Here is a 12,056-nt window from a genome sequence, read left to right on the forward strand (position 1 = left end):
TCATGCATGTAAAACATTATTTGTATTACTTCCAAAACATTTTCTCTCTCAACATTAAAAACACATTACATTCAACACAATATTTCTAGTACAATTTGTGAAAATTTTCATTACATTATTTTCCTGCTAACGTTTTACAAATGTACCTCCGATTCTTCATAAAATGTTTTCCAAATGTTTTTTTTAAACTTCCAGTAAATATTTGAGATATTACTCAGATATAACATGGAATAGGTTTTCTCCAGTAACGAAAGAGTATATACTGGAAACAATGTAAAATGTTTCTATAATATACCAGAAAATGTTCATTGCAAACAAAATATTTTCCAAAACACAACGGGAAACATTGTCTATTTGTTTTAATGTTTTCTTCCCCGTGTTTTAAGGTTTCGTATTCAAAATTCGAGAAAATATTCTGGAATTAATACTAAAATTTGTACGAAAATATTTCATTTAAGTTATAAGAGAAGATTACTAAAATACTTTTGAAGAAATTAAGTAAATCTTTTTAAAACATTTCTAAAAATGCTTCTTGTATTACGAAAAATTTTGTTTCTAAAATATTCTAAACCTTTTCAAAATTATATATTCAATATGTTTTCTCGTAAAAATTGAAAATATTGCAAATATCATATGAAAGACATTTTTCAAATATATGCAATGTATTTCGTTTCATTGTTTTCCATATCATATATATGGAAAATATTTTAGTATCATTTCGAAAACATTTTTCTTCTCAACAGTGAAAACGTATTACATCACATGCAACACAATATTTCCAATACATTTTGTGAATGTTTTCCTGGATATACTTTCCTGCTAGCATTCTCAAAATGTATTTTCGGTCATTTCGAAAATGTTTTCCAAACATTTTTGGGAAAATGTTTTCGGGAGATATTCGGAATACATGGGGAAAGTAGCATGGAAATCCCCAGAGAATGAACACCTTTTGAAAACCAAGGAAAATATTTTCTTTTGGTTGAGGAAATATTCCTTGCTGTGTGGGCTGATGCTGGGTTCCTCGGTGGTCCGCCTTATATCCATCCTAGTCAGGTTCTTACGTGAGGTCCATCTTATTTCGGCGTCAATCGGTATCTTTCGAGTTGGCTTCTCGTCTGCTATTCTGTTTACAATCAATTGCACATGTTGTGTCAACATGTGTTTTTGTCGTGATGTGGGGATCCTTACACCCTTCACACTGAAAAAAATAATCTGGAAGATTATTTTAAGAAACAAGTATACAATTTTAATTATATATATTTATCGGCACCACAACACTGACACATGTGGAGACACTGTATAGACACTAGAAACCACTATAAACACTATGATACACTGAAAATCATTATAAGAACACTTGCTGCGATATATACATGAAATGGTTATAACACTGTAGTTGCGCTACAGCCAAGCAGGATCAAGGGAGTCTATCATTTCCGTCAAATTTTGTAAAAGTGTCATCACTGTGATGAATAAATATATTCCAATTCACGAATGGTGGGTGTCTATGTGTATGTCACATTCGGTATTGGAAGTCAATATCCGTTAATTGACACTTTAGGAGTAGTAGACGCTGAGAAGTTAAGTTTTGTTTTGTAACGGGACATATGAAGGTGAGACACCAAGATATTACTGTTAGAACCGAGGAAAGGAGAAGAATCGGTTTCCGGATTTGGAAAGTTTTCTTTTTTTAAAAAAATAGAGAATGTGAATTTTTGGTCACTCTGTATAATGTTAGAAAGAGGCTGATTTTATGAACATCCTGTATAAGGAGAAAAAATGACGTAAGAAACATTCATGTAGTTCACATTGAAGAAGCGATGTTATACACAATAAAGCATTGTACTTCGACCTTGCAAGGATTAATGACTTTTGAAACTAAAAAAAAAAGAGAGAAAAAATTTGAACTTGCTGTTTGCGAGTAGAACGGAAATACTAATGTAGCGAAGTTAAATAACAGAATGAAATACAACTTACAATTGAAATAAAGAAGTGCGGAGCGGATTTATGTTAGTGTATCTTTTTGTTGTTTTTCTTTTTCGTTTCTTCTCTTGTTGGTTCCTCTTCTGTTCCAAATGGTGAGTACTTGGAATTTTGTTAAATTCTTCTTCTTTAGTTTGTGCCTCTCTCCTCTTAATTTTGTAATCCCTCTGTTTGGTCCTCGTAAAATAGTTTCAAATGGTCCACCGCGATGTCTTGAATTCTGTGCTTTAATGTAGATTGTAATTCGACTCGATATAAATTTGAATTAAGCTTCTCCAAGATTCGTACCGGGCCATCATAGTGAACGGTAAAATGTTCAGGTACACCAATCTTTCTTGTGGGATAATATACCAAAACAAGATCCCCTGTCTGTCTATGGTGCTTATCGTTAACTAACTGCTTTTGTTTGTTATACGCCTGTTCCAGGTTACTTTGTACTTTCTTCCTGATGGTCGCTAGGTTATCTCTGTCAATTTGTATATGTTGTCTAGATTAGAGTGTACATTCTGTGAGGGTCCTAGGTTCGTAATCAAACAATAAGAAGCTTGATGAATATTTGGTTTCTTCTTGTACATAAGTGTTGATGTCAAAAATAACGTGCGGAAACCATCTTTCTCATTCCGTATGGTGTTCTTGTACGATAAACTTAAGACAATTCTGTATGATTTTATTGTTCTGTCCTATAGAAGCATGGTTATATGCAGGTGAGTACTTATAGACGAAATCGTAGTTCTGCGCTAAATCTTGTAAATGAGTCGCTCCATGTAGTGGATGTCGATCCCGATAGAGCGTTGTAAATACTGCAAATTTGAGGATAATATCATGTTCCAGAAATTTCTCTATATTTTCCGCGTTTATGCAGTCTACTGTTTTTGCGATCACATATCGTGTAGCTAGTTCCGTGGCTACTAGTATGTATTTATTTCTTCCTTTTCTACTTGGGAAAGGTCCGAGATCGTCATAGATCGATGTTGTTGCTATCTCTCCTACCAGGTGATGCGGTAGTTCGGTCTGCTTCTTTTGTGGTAGGTTCTTTCAACGCTGGCAATACTGGCACGTGCGTATTTTGTGAGCAAGGTAGTTTTTGAGATACGTCATATAAAATTTCATGATGACTATTTTATACGATTTTGAAAGCCCAAATTTTGGGTTGGTCGCCTGGCAGTGGAAGGTTGTGAATCACAAATTGGTTAGCGACTTCGCTATGCATAAGAGATATAATAAGCCATAATGAGGATAGTTTTGTTTCCTATATAAGATGGCGTTATGGAAGCAAAACATCTTACTGATCTAACCATGGAGATCTTGTCCGGGTCTTCCCCTCTAAAACAGAAATGATGCCTTTGTGTCATCTTTGCGCTGTTCTCTTGCGACGATTGGTAAAAGCTCGTTATCTCCTGCTTCTACAATATTAACTTGAAGACCACTCGATTTAAAAGCGTGGTGGTCTTGACCCTTTTCATCATCAGTTTCTTCTTTTTCCCCTTCTTTCCTAATATCTTGGGTTTGTTCAAGCCTACTGATAATGTCTGCTGGGTGTTTTAACCCCGGTAAATACTGTATATCAAAATCGTAATCAGGTAAGAATAGCTTATATCTTGTGTATTTTCCGACTTTCTCATGTTGTGTGTTCATCGTTGCTATTCACTTTGCGTCTACGTGTAGATTGAATTTTCTATTTAGTAAAAACTAGTGAAGTTTTGGCAATGTGTATATGAGAGCGTACAACTCTTTTTGCCATATCCTAGCTTTCTCTTTACTTTTCGTTAGCCTTCTCGAACAATAGGCAACCACCTTCTCAGTGTTTTTTGGATCATAGCAAGCGAGTACTCCTCCTACCTGAGTTTGACTACTATAGCTATAGACGCGAACTTCTAGCGAGTCGTCAAAATGAGCGAGTGATGGGACATTTAATATGTCTTTTAATTGTTCAAACAGAGCATCATGCTTCTCTGTCCATTTCAATTTAGATTTAGAGGTTACTGATAGCTGGAAAGACTTAATTTTTATTGTAAAGTCTTTGATGTGCTCTCTAAGACATGAACATAGGCCAATAAAGCTTTTTAGAATCCGCTTAGTAGTCGGTTTCTTAAAATCTCGTATTTTCTTGGCTATCTTTGGAGATATTTTAATGGATTCCCCACTAACAAGGTGTCCTAATACATTAAGCTCCTGGTAGCCAATATGTCTTCTTGAGTGATGCTCGAAAATCGTGTTTCCTAAGTTTCTGAAATAATAATTGTAAATCTGCAGGTCGTGTGCAAAATTATGTGAACTGTTGAAAAGGTCATCAGCAAACTTTGTAATTCTGTCTGGTAGCCCTTCCAAAATCATGCTAGTAGTAAGAGACAAGCTCTGACTTCATGTACAATGGCCCATCGTGTACCTCAAAAATTCGTACGTTTTTCTGGTATGATTGAGCTCGAAGGTCGTGTATTAGCGGCTCTTAGGATCAAACAAAATTTGGGAGTATAAATTCGAGAGATGGACAGTTGGTATGAAGGTTTCCCCTTTATAGAATTTAGAACGTCCTCTGTTGCTTGAACTTGGTCAGTACTTGGTATAACTATTACATTTCCGTAGATTGAGAACTATCCGAAATTCGTTCGTATTTTTCTTTTAGACCACCAGAAGTGGAGAGTAAAATTCATTATTGTCTCTAGGCCTGATTATTTTTGCCTTGATAAGGTCTTGAATCTGTTAGTCTACCTGATTCCTGATATGTAATGGACTTGGTGGGGAACGGTCGTGGAATACAGCAGACTTAGAAATCCTAATTTTATGAACATATCCCTTAAAATATCAGACGTCATCAGGGACATACGTAAAAACGTCTCTATATTTAAACAATAAGTCATAAATTCCATATTTTTGTTTTTCGTCCAGGTTGGGGTTAAAGTCAAAGAGGTCTTTATTAAATAGTGTTTTTTGTGTATTTTAGGAGATCTTCCGTTTCCTCTTTTGCCTTAAACTGATATGTTTTTTCTAAAAAATTTCGGTTCTAACGCGTTGAAAGAAACTTCGTGCCCTTCCTCAAGAACCGTCACTGGTGTATTGCTTTTTAAAGTGACGGTATTGCCATTTGGATTTGAAACTAAAATTGTCATTTTATTTACTTCTATCTTCTGGTCGAGAGCATTTAACCTCTGTTTTTCGCGTATTCCAGGAAGCAATGATAAATGCGGGAATTCCTTCTCAGCTATTTTTTTCTTTCCTGCCACTTGTATGAATGTATGAGAACGTGGAGGTAATGTTATTTGCTTAGTCACGTACAAGCAATTCTGGTCTGTCTGCGATACTATCTGAGTCGTAAAAGCTGACAGCTTATATTCTTTGATCTCAAGTGGTAGCTGTGGCTTCCTTGGACGTTTAAAGAAGGAGGTTGAATTCTTGTTTAAATCAATGGTGGAATGCAAACGTTGGAGAATGTCAATTCCTATAATTATTAGCATAGTCTTATCGATTACTGTCAAGTAACAAGTAAATGTTGTTTGACCTGTTTTAAATTTTATCAATGCTATTTTGTTCAAACGAATATTATTTCCTGAAATTCCTTTCACTATTGTCTGGAAAGAAATTAGACTTGTCCCAGGGGGTACGGTGCCGGCTGATCAGAGAGATGCCGTACTACCTGTATCAATTATCGCATTCTGAGGGCATGATTTAGTTTTAATTGTTAAATGCGACATGTTATTTTCGTCTTCTAATGCAATGTTTTCCCGATTTTCTGCCAATTGGCCTGATTTTTTTTTACTACAAGAATTTCTTAATTTATACTACTGTGCTTGTTAGTTTCTTTTTGATCGCTGTCTTGCGTATGATACTGACAGTCGGCCCCCTACTCAAGGGGCTGCCTTACACGTTTCTTTGACGCTTGTAACAAATAGATGCACCATGCACCACTTCCGGCATATCGCGTATACCAAAATTAGATCTTCCGTGGTGTAGCCTGCGGGTTGTTTTGGGCTTGTTGCTGTTTTTCTTCCCGTTATTATTGTTATTCTTCCTTCAGTTTCCATGGTTTCTGTAATTTGTCTGCGCTTTCACCAGCGATAATTCTGCCATTTTATTGGCGAAGGTAGAGAGGTCATTTTGTGGAGGATTTTGCTCTTTGTGGGGAATGGTCTTAGGTTCTTGACTTGTGGTTTGAAATTCTTGAGGGTTGGGTTGAGAGACAGTTATGGAAGGATTAATTTCTTGTTGATGTGTAGGTATATAGCTATTCATCGGTTGTGAAACAGGTTGCGTTTGTACAGAATAGGTATGGTGATAAAGCTGTTGTACCGGATACATTGTCTTCAGTACGGTAGGCATAGGATATATTCTGTGCGTTAGGTATATGATTCTGGCCATATAGCATGTGCAGTTTTGTGATAGCTCTGCATGTTCTCTTTTCCACAAAAGGTCATTGGCGGCTTCCAAAGTGTTAATTTAGTCTGTAGAATTTCTACCGTTGGATATCTTTCTAATGCTATCTTGTTAAGGAAATCTCTCTGTAATCCCAATGACAAATGATGGATCTTTTGTTCTTCTGTCGCTTCCGTTATTAACTGCCTTATTGTTCATAGCTTACGTTAAAGGTATGAGTAAATGGACTCATCCACTTCTCTTGGACTTCGAATAATTCATTTTCTGCTTTATGCAATGGGACCTTTGGCCTACATAATGCTACTAACTTACATCTTAAATCGTCATAGGATATTGTATTAAATTGATTTTAGTTTTTAAGCTGTAATACGAGATCTAGTGTTATATCTTGTAAATATATCGGTAGAATTTCCTTCTTCTTAGCCCATGGGAATGACTGCATGGCTGTCATATAGCTAGTCGAATAGCATGGACAACCTGTCCGGGTCCTCGTGCACGTGTCTCGTTTACTTCGTTAAATGTAGCATATTAAGGATATATTAAATGCAACCTCTGTCATATTTGTATTATTCTCCCCTGATCTGTATGTTTGTTTACCTGATCTAGTTTCCGGCATAAATCGCACTTAATGAAAGTAAAAGAGAAAAAGGGAGAGAAGTAGTTTATACAAATTTTAGTTGAATTTTGATAGCAAAAATTAGATAAATTTTGATACTGACCTTGTGCCTGCTTAAAAGTTAATAAAAAGAGCGCCACGTGCAAACTCCTGTGCCTATCACCATGTAATGACTTTGGTAGAGTCAATAATAGACCGAGATTTATCCTCTTCACCAATTTATTATACAATTTGTTAAATAAAAGCGTATTTGTATTACAAAGAGAAAATAAATAGTGTCTATCTTGTTATTCAGACGAGGGGAAGTATTCAGATGAGATGAAGTAGATGTTTTCACGGTGACCCTTCTCTCAAGGCTGTCTCAAAGGCACCTGCCGGTTCTGGTGAGTCTTGAAGGATAGGCCCCTCAGCTCAAGGGAGCTTCGCGAGGCTTGGTTGTAGTAAGGACCCCTAGTCCAGTGCGAACCCAGGTAAGGATAGGTGTAACCCTAGTCAAGTGCATCCTCAGGGCGGTGTAGGTTATTTGATCAGTTGGACGACTGATGCTGGGTCCCTCGGTAGTCCGTCTTTTATCCATACTATTCGGGTAGATCCGTGAGGTCCGTCTTCTTTCGGCGTCTCTCGATGTCTTTCGTGTCGTCTTCTCGTCTGATATTCTGTTTACAATCAATAGCACGTGTTGTGTCGACATATGCTCTTGTCGTGATATGGGGTTCCTTACAATATAAATGAAAAGTGACCACGTATTCCTAATCTGCACCCATTTCCGATTTTAGCCGTGATTGATGATGTATAAAGGGGTGATATGTTTATGTACTTTATTTACAAATCACGCATATCACAACCACAGCTAATGAACTGTATGATTAAACCCATATTACTGATTCACCCAGATATCATGAAGGAACGAGAAATAAGACTTGACGAATATTTTAGATGTTACTTGCTTCAATTCTTATTTAAAGGTACATGCGTTAATATGATAAATATGACATGCTTTGTTTTATATTTTAATATAACGTTATAATACTTAAATATTAGTACAATGAATTATTTATCTTAACTTCTTTCTGCAGTAATTGTTGCTTGCTTGCTGCTAAACCACATGGTTGCTTGCTAACCATCATACTTTGTTTTCGGTCACACATAAACTGCGTAGCACTCTAAAACACCGTTAACAACATGTAAATCTTGTATATTAATGAACATGAGTTTTTCTCTAAAAGTATGAATAAATATGCTTTCCTAAAACTATGAATGAATATGCTTGCCTATTTGCACTTCATAGCACATTTTCGAATGCACAGACACAAATTGAATAGAAAACTGAAGTACTCTTGCCAGCCAATGCAAACACAACTCACTAAAACTCACCAAAAAAATCACTAAAAGAATCACAAAGAATTTACTAAACCACTAAACTATATATAAAAAATGAAACTAATATGAATTAAAATAATGCACATATGCAAACTTATCCATCCTCCCCCTCCTTGATTGGACACATATCCTAGGGGTAAAGGAATTAATTTAGCAGCACTGTGCCAAAAATGCCACTTTCAGACTCACAGTTGCCACTCGCACTAAATTATCACTGCCCGGATGAACTTCTTTAATCACACCTAACTTCAACACGTGAGGAGGAACATTGTCTTCTTTTAATAATACGACCATGCCCGGTTGTAGATTAGGCTGAGCTGACTTCCATTTTCTTCTTTGTTATAACTGGTTGAGGTAATCCCTTGACCAACGTTTCCAAATATGCTGCTTCATTTGTTGAATCCGATGCTATCTGCCTAGTCTGTTGATAGGTGCGTTCAGTAGATCTGGTTCCGGAAGGCTGAGAAGTGTAGCTCCCATCAAAAAATGACCTGGACTAAGATACATTGGATCTGTAGGATCGTTGTAAATGGCTGTCAATGGTCTTGAATTTAGAATGGCTTCAATTTGAATAAGTAACGTTTTCAACTCTTCGTATGTCAGACTTGCTGTTCCTGCTACACGCCGTATGAGGTACTTCATGGATGTTATTGACCCCATATGAGGAGATCTGGCTGGAATGAATTTCCATTCTAAACCTTCTTGAGCTGAGTATTCAGGGATGTCCTTTCTGTTAGTCTTGGGTTCAAAAATTTGCTGCAATTCTCGATTGGCGCCAACAAAATTTGAACCATTGTCGCTACAGATAGATAAGCATTTTTCTCGCCTAGCAATGCTCTAGTGAACTGCTCTAGTGGCTAAACAGATGAACAGAGCTGCATATACTTTCATGTGAATTTTGCTGCGAATCGTGGGCTTGACATAAAAGAATCCTGCATAGTCAACTCTCACGTGTACAAATGGTCTTGCTTCATTTACTCTCTCCTTGGGTAAGTGTCCCATTAACTGTGATGAACTTGTTGCTCTCCACTTGAAACAAACCAAACAATTGTGTACAATTGCCTTGACCATCTTCTTAGCTCTTGGAATTCAATATCTGGTACGCAAAGATGCTATAAGAAGCTGTGGTCCTGCATGAAACAACCTTTTATGTTCTTCTTTGATTATCAGTTGGGTGAAATGATGTATTGCAGGTAGGATGAATTGATGCTTGTTGTCGTACTCCAAGTTTGAATGTTCCAATCTTCCTCCTACTTTTAGCATTCCTTCCGTGTCCAGAAATGGAAAAAGATCCTTGATTGGGCTCTTTGTTGAAACTTCCATTTGTTGCTGCAAGTTCAATATTTCTTGATGATAGATAGTATGCTGTACTATCTTGATACATCTGTATAACGCTAAACGAAGTTCCGAAGCGTCAAGACTATCGGTTTTGCTTTCTGATTTCTTGGAAAGACAATTCTGTTTGAATCCCAAACAATATGCTACTACTCTCAACATTTTGTTTAACGATGAATATCTTTTCATAAAGCTTGTTTCATGAACTGCCACCAAACTTATCATGACTTTCTTCTCTTCTGGAATATTAGCTGGCTCATTTTGTTCTTGACATGGCCATTCTGCTGTGTGAAGAAACTCTGGACCATGCCACCATTCTCGAGACTGAATAAGAGTGTTGAGATCCGCTCCTCGACTAACTATGTCTGCCGCATTTTCTTTACTAGGCACGTGGTGCCATTGATTGATTGATGGGATTCTCTGAATTTGAACCACCCTGTTGGATACAAATGTCTTCCAACGATTGGGAGGTGATTTGATCCATGACAAAACTATTGTCGAGTCTGTCCACAGGTGTATACCACTGACCTCTATATTCAATATGGATAGTGTTTTGTCTATTAGCTTCGAAAGTAACAGTGCTCCACATAATTCCAATCTAGGCAAAGTTTGCTTCTTCAGTGGTGCAACCTTCGACTTTGAACAAAGTAAATTGACTTCAATGTTTCCTTGATCGTCTGTAGCCCTGATATACACTACTGCTCCAAAATTTTCTTCACTTTCATCGCAAAAAACATGTAATTGAATTTCCTTAACGTTCTCCGAAGACACTACGTTTCTTGTAATTTGTATCTTCGCCATCGCAGGTAACCAAGACATTAATTGATTCCAATCAACTTGTAGGATTGTGTCTAATGGGTCATTCCAATCCATTCCTGTCTTCCACTATTTCTGTAAGAAATTCTTGTATTTGATGACAATTGGAGCGATTAGACCTAATGGATCGAAGATAGATGACAATATGCTGACGCCTTGTTTTTTGTCATTGCAACATTACTTTCTGCTGCAGTTCCATTTTTACAAATTTTGTTCGAAATTATGAGTTTGTCTCTTAATGGAATCCATGCTATTCCTAAAGTCTTAACACCGTCTTGCTGACCAAGTATGATTGGCTGTTGTTTTTCCCTAAAGTCTTCGGGAACTCCTTGAAGTACTTCTTCTTTGTTAGAACTCCATTTGCAAAGCTTGAAACCTGCTCTACTTAAAATATTAATAAGATTCTTCTGTAGTTCTAAGGCCTTTGACACGTTTAGTCCTGATTTTAACACATCATCAATGTAGAAATTGTGCTTTACTACTTCTGCTGCTTCTGGAAATTCCTTGGAATTTTCCTCCGCTATTTGCTTCAAACATCTTGTTGCCAAGAAGGACGCTGACGAAGTCCCGTACGTCACTGTTTGTAGTTCGTACGTCTGGATCGGTTCTTCTGCTGAGTTTCTCCAAAGGATGCGTTGTAAACACTTGTCCTCATCATGACTTAATATTTGGCGACACATTTTCTCTAAGTCTGCCGTAAATGCAACTGGATACAGCCGAAACCTTAAAATAATGGAGTACAAGTCATCTTGAATAATTGGTCCAACTTGAAGAATGTCATTCAATGATTTGCCATTAGACGTTTTTGCACTTGCATCAAAAACCACTCTTAATTTAGTTGTTGTACTGTCCATCTTGAATACAGGATGATGTGGAAGATAACAACTGCTGCTGCTGTTCACGTCATTTTCTGTACCTTTTCGCATGTGACCCATATTTAAATACTCATCCATGAGGGCGGCATATTGTTTATGAAACTCAGGATTTTGTAGGAATCTTCTTTCAAGCTGCTTAAATCTTTGTAGTTCCATGTTGTAAGATTCTCCTAAAGCTGCATTCTCTTCCTTCTTTGGTAATTTTACAATAAATCTTCCGTCTCCATTTCTGGTTGTATTTTGTAAAAAATGCTTCTCACAATTTTTTTCTTCCGGCATGTAAATCTTAGTCTGAAGATCTTCGAGTTCCCAGAATTTTCTCAATTGTGTATCCAAGTCTGTCTCCATCTCAGCAAAACATGAAATTACCGACTGGTTGGCGTCTTTGGGTATTGAAGGCATATTACCGATGACAACGTATCCTAGCTTCGTTTCCTGCAAAATTGGATAATGTCCTTTTCTAATCTTCTGGCCTGGCTCAAGGAGACTGTAGAATAACCCCGCACCTATAAGCATGTCTACTGACGACGAGCAATGAAAATTTGGATCGGCTAAGCAAATATCCTTTGGCAAGTTCCAATTACTGTAATCAATATCCTTAGAAGGCATGCAACCCGTAATGTTTGGCAACACTAAACAATCGACCACTGCATTAAAATCACATGTTCTTGAATAAATATGAA

General features: G+C 36.9%; 2 protein-coding genes across 2 annotated transcripts; both read right to left on the reverse strand.

Annotated features, from left to right (window-relative positions):
- Nucleotides 1–8,755: 8,755 nt before the first annotated feature.
- Nucleotides 8,756–10,555, reverse strand: LOC145667483 (uncharacterized). The gene is made up of 3 exons (XM_081734959.1): nucleotides 9,911–10,555; nucleotides 9,492–9,676; nucleotides 8,756–9,146 (listed from the first exon to the last, which is right to left on the reverse strand). Exons 1-3 carry the CDS (start codon nucleotides 10,553–10,555, stop codon nucleotides 8,756–8,758), a joined length of 1,221 nt encoding a protein of 406 aa, XP_081591085.1.
- Nucleotides 10,556–10,617: 62 nt separating this feature from the next.
- LOC145667484 (uncharacterized) lies at nucleotides 10,618–11,529 on the reverse strand. The gene has a single exon (XM_081734961.1). It carries the CDS (start codon nucleotides 11,527–11,529, stop codon nucleotides 10,618–10,620), a length of 912 nt encoding a protein of 303 aa, XP_081591087.1.
- Nucleotides 11,530–12,056: the final 527 nt, after the last annotated feature.

The sequence above is a fragment of the Thermobia domestica genome, chromosome 13 (genome assembly GCF_964235325.1).
Source record: "Thermobia domestica chromosome 13, izTheDome1.hap1.1, whole genome shotgun sequence".
NCBI lineage: Eukaryota > Metazoa > Arthropoda > Insecta > Zygentoma > Lepismatidae > Thermobia > Thermobia domestica.

What these genes read in the sequence shown, in the direction of transcription:
- LOC145667484 (XM_081734961.1), bottom strand. Translation starts at nt 11,529, where the DNA reads ATGGAACTACAAAGATTTAAGCAGCTTGAAAGAAGATTCCTACAAAAT.
- LOC145667483 (XM_081734959.1), bottom strand. Translation starts at nt 10,555, where the DNA reads ATGGATTGGAATGACCCATTAGACACAATCCTACAAGTTGATTGGAAT. An exon ending in ATATTCCAGAAGAGAAGAAA is followed by an intron (nt 9,677 to 9,910) that starts GTCATGATAAGT and finishes TTGAACTTGCAG; the next exon opens with CAACAAATGGAAGTTTCAAC. An exon ending in ATCAAAGAAGAACATAAAAG is followed by an intron (nt 9,147 to 9,491) that starts GTTGTTTCATGC and finishes ATCTATCTGTAG; the next exon opens with CGACAATGGTTCAAATTTTG.